This window comes from Passer domesticus, chromosome 2, assembly GCF_036417665.1.
Source record: "Passer domesticus isolate bPasDom1 chromosome 2, bPasDom1.hap1, whole genome shotgun sequence".
NCBI classification, from domain to species: domain Eukaryota; kingdom Metazoa; phylum Chordata; class Aves; order Passeriformes; family Passeridae; genus Passer; species Passer domesticus.
The window spans coordinates 87,887,817-87,906,140 of record NC_087475.1 but is presented as its reverse complement, the minus strand read 5'-3'; the positions used below and the strand labels follow the sequence as shown (position 1 = coordinate 87,906,140).

Here is an 18,324-nt window from a genome sequence, read left to right as displayed (position 1 = left end):
GCTTCTTACAGGAACTAATAATCCTTAATTCTGGCCCTGTGGCCCCACAATTATTTTGTCTCCCTGCCCATATTAGTACCCTCCACCATGTCTCTAGGCCACAGCTCTTCCAGCCCTGGCTACCAGAGCCTGACACCTTCTGAGATCACCAGCAGGACGGCAGGAAAGGGGCTAGGTTGCATTGAGGTGTTTGAGACCTAGTGAATGGCTTCCCCATCATGAATGCAGATAAAAAATGTGACCAAAATCCATAAACTTATGCTAAATGTCCTTTTAGTGTGTTCTGTGGCTTGAGGCCATGGCACGGTTGGTAGCTCATCTCATTTATGCTAAGAGAAACAGGCTCTGATGAAAACAGAACTGCCATCTCCATGTTGAGAGATGGGGCTAAAGTACCTGTCAGAGCTGCTGGCACCCTGCTGCTTCCCACTGCAGGGCCTGCAGCTTCAGCCTCCAGCATGCCCTGCCCGTCTCAAGTGGCTCCTGACTCTGCACTGACCTGGAGAGCACCCTCTGTGTGCTCAGGGAGCCTGCAGACCCTGTTCCAGTGTCACTCCCCTCTCCTACAGCTCAGCTCCCTGGGCTGGGCACCCCACACCCTGTTTCAAATCAGATTTTCCCCCTCCTCAGTGGAAGTCGCTGGCTCCATATCTCTGCAGCCATCTCCTAGCCACAGGGAGAAACTCGGTTTTGTGCTGCTGTTTTTCAAAATGAGGCTCACCTTCTAGCTGTGGTTATGGTTTTGCAAACCAGTGTTGCCTCTGATTAGCTGCAGTGCTGCAGCTCGTGCTACTCAGTGCAAAAAGAGCTTGCAGCTGAGGTCTGGGTGATAAATCCTGAATTTAACTTTCCTGTTGTCTTTGGAGAAGTGCTTTGCTAGAGACACTGAGACAGAAGTGTTGGGAGTTCAGTAAGAAATCGTGTGTTGGATGTTCCTTGGCTGTCAGTCGTATGCTGAGCACCTTGCTGTTGTACAAGGTTTCCTAGGCTGGAAGTCCTCGTGAGCATCTCTTCATCTTGCACTCATACACAGCCAGGTAATTTAATTTCACCCAGTCTGTGCTCAACATGGGGACATCAGGTCTACTCCTCTCTTCTATCATTTTTGTGCAGGTACAGGTAAGGCACATGCAAATTTACTTAAGGGTGGATAGCTTGGTCCTGTTCCAATTTGGAAAATTGGGAACAAGGAAAATTTTTAGATTGGAGAGGCAAAAATCTACTGTGAAGCAGTACCCCTGGGGACTCTCAGGGAACAGAAATGGCAAAGGGGTTTGCAGAGACTACAAAGAGTTCAGACATCTTTCCTAAGCTAAACCAACAAGCAGCTACAAAGAGAGCAGCTGATGGACAGAGGAGCCAAGAGATGTGTGATGACAGTGCTGGATTCAAGCAGGGCTGATGAGAAAACCACCACAGCACAGAGAGTCTCAGGAGGAGCTAGACTCACTGCATCAGGCAGAAAAGAAACACTTTTGAAGGTGCCAAGAAGGCAGCAAAGGCCAAGACCCACCTGGCCCTTGACTGGCACTGCCAAAGAGCCCTGATTAGCTCTGGCTGCGAAGAAAGTACCAAGGAAAGTCAAGATGGCTAAGAAATAGCTACAGAATATGAAAACTGACAGACCAAAAGAGGCAAAGATCCAGCTAAGGGCAAAACAGTGGAACCCAAGGCTAGCAAACCCAAAGCAGAGAAATTGAAAGTGATCTCAGGGTGAGAAGGTGGTGCACAAGAAGTAGATGCTGTGTGAGCATAGAAAAAGTGGCCTGCTGCAGGGACACAGACTGCAAATCCTTTAACTAACATGATTTTTTGTAATGTTTTGCATTTTTTAACACAATTTCCCCAAAGGAAGAGGATTTATTTCAATAATTTTAGTGCCTTGTTTTGCAAGTAAACTTGTGCTTTGTATTAATTAAAATTTTCTTCTTGTTATCTTCTTCAGTTGACTGCAGCAATATTTGTAGGGGAGACAAAGTTTGCTCAGAGATGCACAGCAAAAAGAACAGAGGGAGCAGATGAAAGACGCAATAAAGGAATTTCTGATCTGACATCAGGAAACTATTCTCCATCTTAAGTGTGATGTAATATTAGAACAAGTTGTGGATTCTCCATCCCCTGCTGAATTTTTCAAAACTCACTTGGAGAAGGCTCTGAGCAATCTGAGCAGCTTTGAAGTTAGCTCTGCATGTTAACTTTTAATGTAAGGTTATGTGTGATCTTAACTAGGAACATATGCTATCTCAATATCCACATTTATTTAAAAAAATTCACAGCTTAACCTACATTTATTCTTATATTTAAGCAGGTGAGATCTGACATGTCTTATTAGTTAGACACATTGGATTACATATGCTTCTCCATTATACCTTTTTGCTAATTTGTGACCACCTGTATTTGTATGGAAATTGCAACCTTAGTAAAATGCCCCAAACTGCATTCTTATTCATTAAATGAACTGAATGTTTTTCACAATTCACTTTTTAAACATACTTCAGCATACTAGCAACAAGCACATGCTGTTTGTATTTTAACTGATATAATTCACATTATTGAACATGTTTTTATTTGAGAAAATAATTTACACTAATAACAAGAGTAGACAATCAAATAGCTTTCTGGTACTCCCCACACATTTTTAATTAACTTTTTTTAATGGACTAAAATCCAGCTCTCTGTTTTGTGGGAATTTATTCAAACTTGCTGCATTACAGGTTCTAAGGATGGCAGGAACAGAGAGAAAAAAGCAATGTGCTAAAGATCAGAGAGCAGGAGGTGAAGAGATTCAGAACTGGAATTCAGATTTCCTGTGCTCCAGTCAAGGAGCTGCTCACAATTGGACAAATGTACACTGCCAAACAATGTCACCATGTGGTGCCAGGGGTCAATACTACAGGATCGTGTACTTAAATACCTCCAGAAAAAATACCCAAACAATTTTAAAAAAAATTAAAGCTAAAATCCCTTTTGGTTTCAATCCAGCTATTCTTTGTCTAGTAGAGGAGCTCTTTTTGTGGGGGTGGCAAGGACCAGTCTACACAGCAGCCGGCAGTACATCTCTGAGGGATCCTTCCAAGCTGAGATGCCCGATGTCAATGGTCTTTGTTCACCCTGTGGGTTCTTGTGGACAGGATTCAGGCAACAAGTTTCAGGAGCTTCTGACATGTCAGAAGCTTCCAACATGGACATGTCAGCTGCTTCCAACAGTCCTGCCATGCTTGTTAGCTCCACATGCCCAGCAGTGAGGCACCGCTTCACTGGGAGCAGGCATTGGAGCACTGGCTTTAACCAGCAGCCTTCAAACTGGTCACACAGATCGGTACCAGGGAGCTGTGACAGCAAAAGGAGAAGGAGCAGCCATTGTGTAGGAAGTGACCACAGGGCATCTACCTCTTGCTCCAGGTCAGGAGAGGTTGTGAAAATCAGCCACAAATGCAGAATCATGCTTCTAAAAACAGCTCTGTCAACTTTCTTTGTGACTAGCCCAAGTGCATGAGCAGCACACCTACCTGGAGGCGTATTTAAAACCACTTCCCTGGCTTGCAAGAGAAAGTGATGTCCAGATATCGTGGCAATTAGGGTTGTAGTGGCAGAGGTGATAACTGTAGGTATGGGACAAGTGCCAATGAAGTGTGGGCTGACTCTAGTGTAAGGGAAAAGGAAGAATAAGCTGAATTACAAACAGTTGACGGCATACGTTGTGCTTGGCTCACACAGCCAGGGGAAAGTGCCAGTGCAGGAGCACTGCAAAGGGTGAGTTTATGAGACAGAGAAGGTTTGGCCTGTGTGGGTGGGAGCAGTGTCTCCAGCCACTGGGGCTGAGGCTGTACCCACTACAGCAGTCCAAGACCAGGACACCACAGCTTCAGCCAGGAAAGGGAGTAGAGGAGAGTGTTGTGCAGTAATCTGCATTGTGTGGTTTAGTCCTGAAGATCTATGGGGCACTCTCAGAGGCACCTTAATGGGTAATTTGGCCCACAGCCACTTTTGTTCTAGAAATACCATCTAAATGCAGACTTGACTGCTTGCACATGAAGATACTGCTCAGAGTCCCCCACGTCTGAGTGCTTCACCTTTTCAACCAAAATATGATGTACAGTCAATGCCGGATGAAACTATGAAAAAGTCAGAAAATCAATGAAAAGGAAATTTTCCTAATCCTTTTGACATAGATGTGTAATTTTTAATGTGGTCTCTCAGATATTCCCATTATTGAGCTAAATGGTTGTAGTGAACAAGTTCTTCTCTGCTTATGTGATATTTATTACAGCTTTTCCCTTATTTCAGTCATCTTGCCATTTTATTTGGAGATGTTAATTAAAGTCATGGAATGTGCACAGAAAAAGATGTGTCCTCTGCCCAAATTTCATGGGCTGGGAGGATTTATCTCTGTGTTCAGCAGCTAACAATTGTCAGGAAAATCTAGCACAGGTATCCATGGTAAAAAGTACTGGAGAAAATGTTATGTTTCTCTAGGAAAAAAAAAAAAAGAGTTCCCAGGAAGACCTGTGATTCATGAGTGAGAGGAGGGTGACAGCAGAGGACTAGGCTAGTAGGGAGTAAAATGTTCCAGATGATAGATTTGATCTGGAATCAAGTCTCCCCACAAATCTGGAGGAAATACAGCAAGGGACAAATAAACCCAAACACATGAGAGTTGCCAAGAATAACAGGAAATATTTTTTTTTTAATATGAACTATATAAACTTTAGCATTAAAACAGTGTTCTCCTGGACAGGAGCACCTCTTCCTGTCCCTGCTGAAAGCAAGCAACAGAAAGGTTTCTAACCACTTCCCAACCTGTATGAAAGTTAAATTCCTATATGTTGTACAGTAGCTATGTTACCCAGTTATGTATCTATAGTGATGAATATTCACCTCTAAATACAGAGAGCAGACTTGACCCAGTTCCAATTTCCAAGATCCATCTCCATCCTACCTTCCTCCACACAGGCAATTTTCACAGGTATCCCTGTGGCATGGAAGCCAGTGGTGGCCAGTGGCTTGAATGTTTTTGAGATCAAGCTCTCAGTACCCTCCTCTCCACAGAAATGTGCACCCTCTCAGTACAAAGAAATCCCTCCTTCATTCCTAGTCTCATGAGCCTGGAGTACTCCAGAGGAGCATCATCCTCTGAGTAGCAGTGCAGTGCTCCTGTATGTGGGATAAAATTCTAGTCATTGCATGATTTGGAATTCTTTCTCCTGTACACTGGATAAATATAGAGAGATTTAGCCCATCTAGGGCTAATTTTGACGTTATATGGAATCTGTCTGCACAGGGTTATATCCCCCACACAGAGGATGCGACCAGCATCTTGCTGCATACAGCAGAAATGCAGGTCCTGGTGAGATGTTCCTACACTAATTGCTTCTGCTCTTTTTCTGGGACATCTGCCTCTGTGCAGCAAACTGTCCCCAATACTATGTGAGCCTGGCTCTGTGCAACAGGGCAGTGCTCCTGCAAGACTGAAGGGTTCAGCAGACGATGTGAGGGGAGTGAATGCCAAATCTAGCAAACTGGCCTTCAGTTACTTGGGAATAACAGAGAGGTCCTTGGTCTTGCTAATCCTCTGGTGCCCCACAGAATTGTGCCACTAAGAGTCACATGGAGTGATTAATACAATTCAGACTACTCTTCCCCACTTACCCTACCTGGTCTCATCACAAAAACTGCCCATATACCTGGAAATGTTCTCCATATACCTAGAAAACAAAGTCCTTGAGCAGACCAGGCATCCAGTACTGCCACAGTGAATTCTTCTGCCCAGGCTGGCCTGTACAAGCACTTATACCTGCAGATAGGTTTACCTTCCCCATCAGCACCTGGCTTTGTGCAGGTCAGCACAGTCAGAGATTCTGCAGGAAAATCCCAGGTCCCAGGTAAACAGCAATCCCAGATAATGATTGTGCTCCCACATCTGATTCCAATTTGCACCTTCTTCCTGCTTTGTGCAGGAGCTTCCAGGTCAGGAGGTAGGAACTCAACTGGAGATTGAAAGCAGGCACAGCAACTGGAGAGTGTGGAGGTAGCCAGACCAAGACACCAAGACAAGATAATTCATTGCAAGTTCTCAGTAATGTCAGGTCATACAGGTTCTTCATGGGCTTTCTTGGGCTTAGGAGTGGAGGCAGCTGTAATTACTGCTCCCTGAAATTTGCCGGGAATGGGCATCAAGAGATGTCTTCAGTGGGAAGGGAGGAACAAGAACGGAGAGGAGAGGAGAGGAGAGGAGAGGAGAGGAGAGGAGAGGAGAGGAGAGGAGAGGAGAGGAGAGGAGAGGAGAGGAGAGGAGAGGAGAGGAGAGGAGAGGAGAGGAGAGGAGAGGAGAGGAGAGGAGAGGAGAGGAGAGGAGAGGAGAGGAGAGGAGAGGAGAGGAGAGGAGAGGAGGAGGAGTAGAAGAGGCAGCACTCTGATCCAACATAATCTTTCTGAGAAAAATATAATGCCATACTAAATCCAGACTTTTTTCCTTTTGGTAGGAAATGTGTGTGAGGGAGGCAATGGGCTTGAGACAAAAACTTCCCAGAGGTAGTTATAAATTACCTGTTGCCACCCAGGAAAGGGTGCCTTGGGTTCAGGACAGCTCATCTCCCAATTCTACCACTTCCCTGAGGCCAGCAGACACAAGGAGGAGAATGTGCTATCACACAACAAACTTGGTGGCTTGGGAGAATCAGAGAGGCTCAGGCTGACCAACCACATCTGAGCTCATGCTGATGCCAGGCAAGGAATCTAGGGCAGGAGTCCCAGGGCATGAAGGTGAGGTGAGATGCGGCTTAAGGCATCTGTACCATTGGGGAGGACTTCATCCTGTCCCCATTTCTGGCTCTCTCCAGGGGCAAAGCAAGAGAAGGTGCAGCACATTTATAAGGACCTCTGGGAAATGAGCAGCTCACAGCCTGCCAGGCAGAGTGTGAGAGAAAAGAGGGGAGAGTCCCCTATCCTCAGTAACAGATTATAAAGATGACAACAGCTACCATGACAGATTGGTAGAGAGGGTACTCTGTGCCCTGCAGCACCTGAAGAAGAAGATGTAAAAGGTGGCATAGAAGCAAGGAAATAATGGGGGAATAGCAAACAAGAAGCACTTGTCTTGGACTGTAGGTAGTGGATGATGACTTCTCTTCTCTCTCTTCCTTTTCCTCTCCTATGTTGGTAGCTCACAGAGCACCAGGCCTGCGCTGCTGCTCCAGGAGTTGTCTGCAAGGGAGAGGCAGGGGCTGCCCGGAGCGGCGGAGACGTCGAGGAGGAAGGCCAGCCAGCTGGCGACAGATCTCATCTGAAGACAAGCAGACACACACAGGCTGACAGATAATCAAAGCTTCCTTCAAATTCTTCACCAGCAGAATAGTTACAGGTACATCCTTCACTGCATCTACAGAAACTGTTGAAACTGCTCAATTCTCATATACATGAGTCAAGCAAAGCAAGTCCTTAAGCTTTTATGAATTTCCTTCTGGCTTTATTCATGTACATCACATATTAAAACCACTTGAATTTGCTGCAACAAAGATTGCATAAAAAAATCTAGACTGGATCCTGCTTCTATTCATGAACAGAAATAGTGATATTTACTCTTTAACCTCAAAGGAGTACAACTTTGAGTAAGGGTGTGTCTGGGACTACTAGACCATGATCAAGATCGAGGAATAGAGAGCTATCATATTTTTTAATAGCACAATATCTACTTCCCAGTTTTTTTATCATGGCATGAGTATTGTGTCCAAGACTGCATTGCATCAGAGCTCTTCCAAAGTCCAGGGAAGATACCGCATGTGGATCAGGGTCTAAGCCAACTAGTTAGCCTGGAAACTCTATCAGATGGCTGCAGCTATCCTTCTAGCTAGCCTGTGATAGCACTCACCTTGCATGACCTCGTTCTCCTTGCAGACAATGCGAGTGCACACCTCCTTGTTTATTACGTACATACGACGCACACTGTGGGATCACCGGGATCGGCAGCAGAAAGCACAGTGACACAAAGAAACCAAAAAGGGGAACAGGGAATAAACATGTATATTCACTAGTGAGCAGGCAAATCCTAAATTTTTATGATTTCTTTGCCAAGAATAAGGCCACTCAATAGCAAAGGAATCTTTGCAACGGCTTCATGAAATCTTAGAACCATAGAAAGGCTTGGGTTGGAAGGGACCTTGAAGATCACCTAGTTCCAAACTCACTTCCTTGAGCAAGAATGTCACCCACTGGATCAGGTTGCTCAAGGACTTTGACTTGAACACTCCTAAAGATGGAACATTGGCAACTTCCCTGGGCAATCTGTACCAGTGCATCCCCGCCCTCGGAGTAAAGAATTTCTTCCTGACAAGAAATCTAAATCTCTCTTCTTTCAGTTTAAAACCATTCCCCCTTGTCTTATCATTATTTGCCCATTTAAAACATTGTTTGATTACAATATGGGCACATTACAGCTCCTTAGTGCTGCACAGACTGAAGCCATTGTGCTGTTAAAATAATTACCCTAAAAGGACACTCTGGGGATAGGATTCATCTCACCAATAGGCTCCCAGAGAAAACCTCTAGTCTTCAAAGGGAACAATTGCTGAACCGGACTTACCATTTCTGGGCAGTTTCTAGTGCTTTTCTTAGGGACTGCTGGTTTCTTACCTTGTGACACAGAGGTAGCTGATACACTGCTTTACTGGCTTGTGAACAGAGTAGAGGCGCGTGCAAGGGAACTTTTCCTCACGGCAGTCTGAGAACACACAAACAGACACGGAGGTGCAACCCAGCATCATGGCCAGGTGCACTCATTCAGGCACAGATATAACCTAATCACTAGGTACAGTCCTCCAGGCTTCTAGGGAAGGACCCCAGCCTCCATTGTCACTCTCATGTGAGAGATGGGGCTGGTTTAGAGAAGAGGAAAATAGTTTTAGTTGTTTCTAACCCCCTTGCTTTGCAAGACAAAGGAAGGGAAAGTTGAGTGAAAGTCAAACCAAGCCCACTGGACACCCAGAATACAGAAGGCACATGTTGTAAAGGGGACAGACACATATAAACAAAATGTAAATTTTAGTTGCATATTTAAGACATGAGTTTCTAATAGATGTGCAATTATCACATTTCAGGACACAAATCTAATTCCTTTCTTTTCTGAACAACCAACCCTGTAACTAACTATAATGGATTTTCTTGCACATTGTTCTGAAATGCCAAGTCTTGGCCATTGCCACTGACATATTATTGATCCATTGTATCTGGTCTGCTGATCTGCCAGCTCCTGCCTTCCAAGGCATGCCATCCAGGAGAAGGCTTCAGCTTCCACTACCATCACTCTCCAGTACTTCTAACTCAAGGACCAACTTCAAGCAATTTTGCAGGAGACAGAGCTCTGTGCCCAGCCAGAACCTCACTGGAGAGCTAATAGGGTGGGTGAAAATGGGTCTGGGAGGGGGTGCAGGCAGCAAACTTAAAACACACCTGATGAAGACGTTGTGGTTTCACTGTCAGACTGAACTGGAAGACAGAGGGTAGTAAAGTTAGTTAGTTACCATGATTTCTTCCTAGAAATCAGCTTAATCAAAACAAATATCTGGAAAACTCCTTCAAGAGCCTTCCACTGTAACTTCTAATGTGGAAAAATATTTTATTGTTACTGATGTGAAACCATAAGGTACAAATCTGATGTGAGTCTAATGCCAGCTATGCAGTCAACAACGCTAAAAATTTGCTTAAGCTTTCCCATAAAGCATTACCACTACTGTTCAAAATTACACTGTAAGGACATTCTGAGTTAAAAGGTCAAGTAAATTTCTTTAGCTGCTGTGATCACCCTTTATTCAGTCAAGAGGTGAAGGACTTTGTGACTGCCCTTCATAAGGAACAGTGACATACACCTTCAAGAAACAGCATCCCAACACCACTGGCTCTTTAATGTCCATGACAAGGGGTCAAAAAGAGGTTGATTTGTCACTCCCTCTCATAAAGTAACCCCTCTGTACCACAGCAAATCAGTACATTTTATAATTTACCCAGTAACAAACTGGAAAGGAAGTCAGAGAACTGACTGCCAGGTGCAAGTTCTTATGAGCAATTACAGAGGACTTCTGCTTCTGCTCAGATGCCATAGTGTTAGCCAGAAGACTAGACAAAACATGTGTTAAAGAGAATGAATCTTTTGAGTGTGGGGTTTAGAGGCACTCAGAGAAGGCAGGATTCCAGGTGTGTAAGGGACTGTGTGAGGAGAGGGAAGGAGGGTCTACAATACGTGGCTGCAAACTGAGAATAAACTCACCAGGAGGAAGAAGCACAGGTGGTGTAGCAGCTGCACCTGGAAAAAGAGATGTACTGGAAGATCTTAATTTGAGCTTACAGTCTCTTCCCTCCTGCCAGTTTTCTGCTGATGGTTTACCAGTTCTGACTAGTAGCCATCTCACATCTGGTTCATAGGCAATGCTGATTGTGCTGTTTTTATTATCTGATTTGCCAGAGTACCTGCAGGCTTTCCCTGCAAATATGCTGGGTGTGCTAGAGCTGATAGGATGCTGGAGGGCAAAAATGGATCCCAATGGCACATCCTTTGTGAAGAGTTTTGCTTGACCCCTCAATAGTAAGCATTTTGAAGCCCAAGTTTGCTGTAAAGGCTTCACTTTTAGTCTTTTAACCTTTAGATGTAGGTCAGTCACCACCAGTTTGGTCTGGGCACTAAGTTCTATCTACCTTCCTACAGACTGTCAGGCCTCATACGCTGAACACAGCTGCTTCCACCTCCCATCCCAACCACAAAGATCATACATCTTGTTGATACAATATTGTGCTTCCAGTTTCCTCTTGCACTGTTGTCTTGAAGCACAGAAAAGTGACTCTTCAACGAATTAAAGTTGAAAAGAAGGATATTTATTACATGTGGAATAATTTCTAAAGGTATGTGAGAGGAGAACTCACAGACTCCTGCTCTTTATTTATCTAAGAAAGGTTTATATATTCACGTGGTTTCTATGGATGCCTGATACATAATCATTACCTGCCTGTTTTCATATTATAATTAGCTGAATATCTATTATGGCTGGGCAATTGTATCCTCTTAATTGGGTCAGTGGGATTTTGAAAGAAGTGAGTGGCATATGGGAAGAAGAAAGGCGTCTTCCTCATGGTGAACTCTCACCTATGTCCAGTTGGCAGGACTTTTTGACCTGCTGGTCACAGTCCAAGTCTCTCTTGTTTGATTATTCTTAGAGGTCAGTTATTTTTATGGTTTCTGCCCTTCTATAATACTCTATCTATCCCCTGTCACTCCTAGCTTTACTTCTGGATATCTTTGCCACACTTTAACTAGAGTACGTGATTCTTGCTAGCCACATTTATAACTTAACTCTTTAACTTATTTAAGATCTTAACTAAAATATACAGTCTTTTACTATCTTAATTATATTCCTTCTTGGCCCCTCGACTCATCTGCAGTTTTCAATTATCCTAATTAGGTTTCCAGCTGGCCTCTTGACTCAGTCTCATGGCAGTCTGACCCACAACAAATACTGCAGCCAGCTGATGAGCAGAGTCAGGGCAGAGGACAAACTGTGGAGCTGGTGTTCTAGAGAACAAGACACCACTCTCAGATGAGTTCCCATACACTCAGATCACACTCCCCAGAAACAGCCATGCATAGTTGCCTCTCTCTGACCCATAGCATTGACCACAAGTGTTCTCCCTCTCCCTGTCCTGCCTGGTCTTTACCACTGTCAGAGGGATATGTTTGGGAGACTGCTCCAGCAGAGAGACAAACCATTCCCAAGGCCAGCGGTGACAGATTTGAACTAAGAGTGGGGTTGGAAAAAGTGGGTAGGCCCCTTCTTGAGCCTCTCTTTTCTTCCATTGCCCATTGTTGGAATTGCCTATACTTCCATCAGCTCTGTGTCCTTCTCCTGGGGCCGTCTCCCCTCTCTAAGGATGAGCTCTAAGTGCTCATCTTCCAAGTCCTCCATCTACCCTTCCCTTCTCAGACATTTTGCTGCTCCCCTGTGACACAGCCGCAGGCACGGTGGGGCAGACAGTACTGAAAGAACAGAATTTCCACTTCCCCACTCCAACAATGCTCAGGGTTTGCGCTGCTACTTTCAGGGGATTTTTGGCACCTCTGTCTCCTGAGAACTGAAGCACGTCTGCTACCCGTCAGCAGGCACACACACACAGCCTGTGTCCCAATTTGAACCTGTCCAATTTCTCACCCTCATCATTTAGTCTGTTTGTTCCTGCCACCTTCTCTGGAAACCAAGGATGTGTGAGCTTTAAATTTCATGGCTTCCTTCAATGGAAACATCTTCAGGGAGTCTTGTTACATGAAGTGAGATTAGTATTTCCTTGGACAACAGACCATTAAGTCACCCTAAATTCATCTCCCTGGGTGGAGCACAAAAAGGACTGCCAGACAGCCATAAGTGCTGGAAGAACATTGCTGCACATCAGAAGTGGGACGAGGAGTTTCTGGGCATAATGGGTAATTTCTGCAACTGTGTAGGCAGCAGTGGTGAAAAGGGAAAAAGAAGCATGAAGATGCCAAGAGATTGGAGCTTACCAGAGCTGCTGTCAGGGGTAACTCCACCTGGAAAAGAGAATATCCTTGAAAAAGCTTTTCTTTACTTTATGGTCCCTTACACAGCCAGCCAGAGCCAGATTGAATTACCTCTTCTGCCATCATAAGTTCATGAGACAGTGGAATCCAACCAGCAAATACATAATCAAACACAGTACCCTCAACCCATCTGTATCCACTCCCCTTTCTGGTGGCTGGGATTGGATTTCTTTGTGCACATATTGTATCAACCCTCATAGTTGATATGAGGGAAACTGCAGATATTGCATATCAGAGGATCATAGCTGGGAGACATCTCCAGGCTTAGCCTGGGACTTGAGGTTTGAAGAAAAGGCAAGCCCTTGTGGTCCTTTTGGGTGCTGAAGCATGAAGTAAATGTACATTCATTTTATCTTACCATGTGGCAAAAATGGATTAAGGTCCAGAAGGATAAATCAATTCACCCTCAACAATACAGCCAGTAAGAAGATCAGTCACTATTCTTTCCCAATGGCCTCACTAAAGCACCATGCCATTTGTGCACCATTTCCTTTAGGATTTTTCTGAGTACCAGTAGAGTTCCCCAAGCATCTCATGGTTGAAGACGTACCAGCTTTTGTGGACCTCCTACAACCCTTGACTGTGAACATAACTTTGTACCCTTCAGCTAAGTGTTCAGGACCCCTGCACTTGAGAATTATTTGTAAAGAGCATGTAAAACTTAGCAGGTTGTCTTGGAGAGCTTGTTTAATCTTCACTGAAAGGTAAGCTCACAATGTTAGAGGCAAAGAAACACAGAACAGTATTTTCTAATAAACAGGCTGTAACTCCACAGGACAGCTGGGTCACATGAGCAATCTTCAGCACATTAACATGCCTGTAATACTTACCAGTTGCACTTTCCAGTTCTTGCCCATTGACCATCCATGGAAACCAGTCTGCAAGAGAAGAAGAGAGGGGCATGACGAAAGACAGATTTTCATAGTCTGCAGGCTTTGTGAAATTTTAATGTTTATCCAGAGACACCACTGCCCTCTGTTGAAGGGAGAAATGCTGTCTACTCAGCCTCAGCCTCCACTGCTGGCTGCATTTGCTGTTTAAAGGCTCGTGGATACAGCAGGTCCTGATCCTATCCCTGCTGCTTCCACCAGGGGCAATGGCTAGACACAGGGACAAGTTAGTAAATACCTCCAGACTTTGCCCTTCTGAAACCTCTTTTGATGCATTTTGGGGAAAATAAAAAAATCCATGTGGCCTCCCTGCTTTGGAGGCTGAGCAAAATCCCTATCTCTATTTTATAAAAGAGGAAACTGAGTCATGGAAATTATTCGCTTGGCGGCACGGATTGAGTCATTGGTACAGTAAAAAGCAGACTGCAGGTTTTGTAGCTCCTTAGGCAAATCATTCAGCCTGGGTATGGAGCACAGAGCAAAGAATCTTTTCCCTTCTCAGCCTTTGGATGAACTGGAGAAGGGGAACGATGAAGGCTTGGCTGTGCATGCTACATGAAAGAAATTGAAGCTGGGCTAGACTGTTTGTTTGTTTAAATATAAAGAGTGACAGAGCAGCTTCCTTACAGCAGCCAGGAATAGGAAAATATTTCCTGCTAGCCACAGACGAGGGAAATGTCTGCATAACTGGGGTGGAATGAAGGAAGGAGTTGTCAGGAAAAAGGCAGTGATCTGGGGCACTGCAGGGATGTGTGCATGACCAGCCCAACAATCAGTACATCCCGTTATGTCCTGCGACCTCAGCCTGCAGCTTTCTGCTCTTAGTGGGAGCACTGTGTGGGTAAAAACTGTCAGGTCTGGAGTTTTTGTCATAGTTCTTCCACATTCCAAGGGCAGTTACTTGCAGGCCGCAGAGGGTCTCTTGGGACCCCTACATAATCCTGCTCTACAGCATTACAGGAGTTGCTGGACCCTGATATTCTGTTCCCCACCCAGCTGCCAGCTGCTGGCGATTAACCCAGGGAGAGTCAGACATGCATAATAACTTAAGTACACAATTTGATACAGCCCAAAACTTCCCCTGTTCTGGCTAATCTCTTAATTGTAACAAGTAGGGAAGAAAACGGTGTTGAGCACTTTCTCATTTCTTACTGATGCATAAGAAAGGATGAAAATCCTGAAACCATTGCAGAAGCCAGCGCTGGATTTGAAGAGAGGTGTAGAAAAGATAGGGTGGCTCCTCCCCCTTTTCTAACTTTGAAAAGTCAGCTGTTATGAATCTTTTTTTCCCCTAGGGGCTGAATAGAAAACCAGTCCAATTCTAAAACAAAAGGACATAAGCGAAGTGAAATCTCTGCATACAAGGCAAGGACACAAAAAGGGTGATTCTCTTATCCCACCTTCAATCACTTCAATTTATAATTACTATGGTACCCCATATATAAGCCTTTTAAACAACTGGACTTATCCAAGCTGCAGTAAATTTATCCTTGAGATCTAGAATGGCAACGGCAACCTTAACTCACCAAATCTGTATCTTACCCAAAATCAAAAGAAACAATGAGACACCAGCTGGTGATTCCTGTTATTTTCCAAGTTAAAACAAACAAACACAAAGAGAAGCGCTAAAGCAAAATACTCAAAAGTAAGAAATATTCCTTTCAGGCTTCCTTCATGCATAAAAACCACGGCCTTTTTTTTTCCTCTTTCAAATTGTAGTCCACCTATAAGCTCATGTCTTGGATGCCTCACCTCCCTGCTTCACAGTCATAAATATGACATTGTTTATTGTGCACCTTTAAAGGAAAAAGTGCTATTTGGAACAGAATCAGGATTCAGCATGAGGGGAGGATCAAGGAGGGTATTGGAATAACCTAGTTTGAAATTGATACATACAGTCTTTCCTGGACAAAGCTTTGTCCATTCACTGAAATTAATCTTTCACTATCTGTCCTGAGTCTTCTGACTATAATGTCTGATGCTGCCCTCTTGTTTTATTCTTTTTTGTTGTTGTTGGGCTTTGTTTTAAAAAAACAAATTTGATCGGAATTTTTGTCAAAGTATCTCCAAGCAAACAAAGTAATGGAGACACAAAACAGAATAACAACAACCACCACTACCAAAAGCAGAAAATGGTCTGAACTACAGAGGTGAGGTTTCTCAAAACAGCTGTACAAATACTACAAAACCTTCCAGCAGCTGAGTGGCTTGGAATGAGGTCATTCCAGAAGGAACTACTAGTGACAGCAAACGTGTCACAACTGTGACAGAACGAATTTTGGAGAGCTCTGGGAAATGCCGTGCAGATCATGCTTACACAGGTGGTACAGCAGTAAGCACAAAGCACACCTAACCCTCCTTCTCAGCTTGAACAGGATGTTTTGCCTACTATAACATACCTGCAGTAGAAGCTGTGGACCTCTGTCTCCTGTGACTCCCAGTACTTACTAGAGAGCGTCACAGATGGGAAACTGTTTCCAGTTCCTAATTTTCTCCTTACAATCCTATATCCACCTTGCCTTTCCTGTTCAGTCCTTCCCCCTTCACTACCCCTTCACATATCTTTGTCCTTAGATCATTGCACATTATTCTGTGTAGGAAACTCCATGGGGCCCAGATGGGGAAAAAATCCTTCCCCGGGGCATAAGGACTCACCAGCTGGGGACAAGAAGAGCGTTAAGACACAAAACAGTATACAGGTTCCAGAAGTCTTCATCCCTGTGGAGTGGAGAACAGAGGAAAGCTAAGGCAGGAACTGATATACCCTCCCCTACACCTCAGGAACTTTGCTTGTTGTACCCATTTTCCTCTCAAGACCATTTGGTCTTCCCAGCCTCCCTTCCCCTCTCCCTCATCATGTGGCCAGTTTTCCAGGTATTTCTGAAACATTCTGGACTGAACTTATAACACCACCTGCTTTGTTCCTCTTTTCCACCTCCTTTCTCCAGTCCCCATCTCTTTTCCCATTTAGATGTCACCACACACACCATCAGCATGCAATGAAGAGTTTCCCCCACGTTCTCTCCCTCCATTCTCTTCTACTTTTCAGTTATTTCGAGGAGCACTGAAAGAAAAGACAGGGTTCCCATCACTTACTGCAGCCCTCAGCTTCCACTCCCTTCAGCAGCAGACTCTCTGTTTTTCCCCTTCGGCTCCCCCCCACTTTGGCTATTGGGTAAATCACATGCAGCCACACCCAGAACACGTTCTCCTTTTCGTTGTCTTCAAAATACAATTTCTGGGAATAGAGGAAAAAAAAAAAAACAAACCAAAAAAAACCCAAAACCCAAGAAGCCAGCGAAATGGAGGGATATGGTATCATCATGCATGTGGAATGAGGGGGGGAGCGAGGAGCAGCAGCCCACACCCTCATTCCAGAGTTTATTGTCCTCCGAAAGGGCTCCTCCCATTCCCCCAGGATGGCCCAGCACCAGGGATGGATTCTTGAGTCTGCGTTGCACACTGGTGTCCCGTTTCGTCCTGCCCTTGTATGCAGCCCGGCTTCTCCTCAGGCCGCTACCTCTAGCCACGTTTCCCGTCTCAGCTGCCGCCAGTCCGCACCCCAGCGCTCCGTTCCTCCTCCCCGTTTCCCTGGCTGCCTGTGGCACAGGGACACCGCAGGGCCCGCATCCCGTTCTCCCGCAGGACGCGCCCTGCGGCGCCGAGCGGGGCCGGGGCTGGCGGGCACACGGGCCGGCAGGAGGATGGCAGGATGGCGGGATATGGGCGGGCAGCGACAGCGGTCACAGCACCCCGCCGCCTCGCTGGCGCTTCCCGGCGGGATGGAGGGACTGGGCTTCCCGCTGGACTAGGCTGGTGGCGGGCAGGGAGCACAAGGAACCAAGGAACGGGAACAGGTACCGGCCACGGGGACCGTCCTGCAGCGCCACCGCCGTGCTGGCCTGAGAAAGGCAGGCAATTAAAAAAAAAAAAAAAAAAAAAAAAATATATATATATATATATATGTATATATATAAAGAGGACACAAACTGAGAAGGAAGATGATGAATGAGACCTGACCTTCACTGCCATCCTCCTGACTCCCCTGTGCCTCCAAGCACGGTGTGTTTTATGATTGATGGAGGTGCAAGCCCCACAAGTCCCACTGGAATAGCCACTTTCCCCTAACTCTTCCTCCAATAGCCCCGGGATCCGACATCCTCTTGTTGCTTTCATTGCCTTCTTTTCCCTTTACTGCTTCTCTAACAGCTCTGCTGGGTTTGAGGAGGCACTGGATGAGCTTCAAGACACAATCTCAGTCCTGGAGCCAAGGAGAAGGCTAGGAAGTGATCCCAACTCCCTACTTCATATAGCAATGAAAGACAGAAATCTTATAAGGAAAAGCTGTGTCCCCTAAGGCTCATCCTGGTAGCTTGGTAACCCCATTTGTTCTCAACTAATTGCAAACTGAAAATAAAATCCTACAATGCCTTATAACAGTTACTAAGGAAATGCTCACTATGTCCTCCCTGCCACGTGAGACCCACGTTGCCCACACATGACACAACTGAAGCCACCACTTCTTACCTGAGAGTGGCTGAACATTGTTTTTGGCAGAGCTTAAGAGGAAAACGACTGTTCCTTCTTATTTGTGGTCCTCCCAAGACTCCTGGAGGATGTACGAGTGGTGGACCATACCAGAAGAGGTGCAGAGGGGCTGGGGAAAGTGAAGCATCTCCCTGCTCATCAGGGCAGCCCTCTGAACCCAACCACCATTCTTCTGTTTTACTGGAGCAAGACACCACCATTCCCACTTTCAGGGACTCGCTAAAACTGAGTCCATTGGAAATGCTCAAGAGGTCATTAAACAAACAGAAGGATGTGATGGAAGTTATAACTACA

The 18,324-nt window shown here is 45.2% G+C and overlaps 1 protein-coding gene across 2 annotated transcripts; it reads right to left on the bottom strand.

The window, feature by feature from the left end:
- Window positions 1–4,278: 4,278 nt before the first annotated feature.
- MFAP5 (microfibril associated protein 5) lies at window positions 4,279–17,370 on the bottom strand. 2 transcript variants are annotated; one of them, XM_064409854.1, is made up of 9 exons: window positions 16,579–17,370; window positions 16,138–16,200; window positions 13,423–13,470; window positions 12,536–12,562; window positions 10,232–10,294; window positions 9,445–9,480; window positions 8,629–8,716; window positions 7,868–7,941; window positions 4,279–7,282 (listed from the first exon to the last, which is right to left on the bottom strand). In XM_064409854.1, the coding sequence occupies exons 1-9, from the start codon at window positions 16,853–16,855 to the stop codon at window positions 7,164–7,166; spliced, it is 795 nt and encodes a 264-aa protein (XP_064265924.1). In that variant the 5' UTR covers window positions 16,856–17,370; the 3' UTR covers window positions 4,279–7,163. The 2 variants fall into 2 exon arrangements, with proteins under 2 accessions (XP_064265924.1, XP_064265925.1); XM_064409855.1 differs by having other exon boundaries at window positions 10,259–10,294; window positions 16,579–17,356.
- Between the last annotated feature and the right edge of the window lie 954 nt (window positions 17,371–18,324).

Bases quoted from the DNA above. Each gene is read 5' to 3' on its own strand.
- MFAP5 (XM_064409854.1), bottom strand. From the start codon at position 16,855: ATGAGGGTGTGGGCTGCTGCTCCTCGCTCCCCCCCTCATTCCACATGC. The intron at 16,201-16,578 runs GTAAGTGATGGG...TCCACTCCACAG, and splicing joins AGTGGAAGCTGAGGGCTGCA to GGATGAAGACTTCTGGAACC. The intron at 7,942-8,628 runs GTAAGAAACCAG...GTGATCCCACAG, and splicing joins AGCTACCTCTGTGTCACAAG to TGTGCGTCGTATGTACGTAA.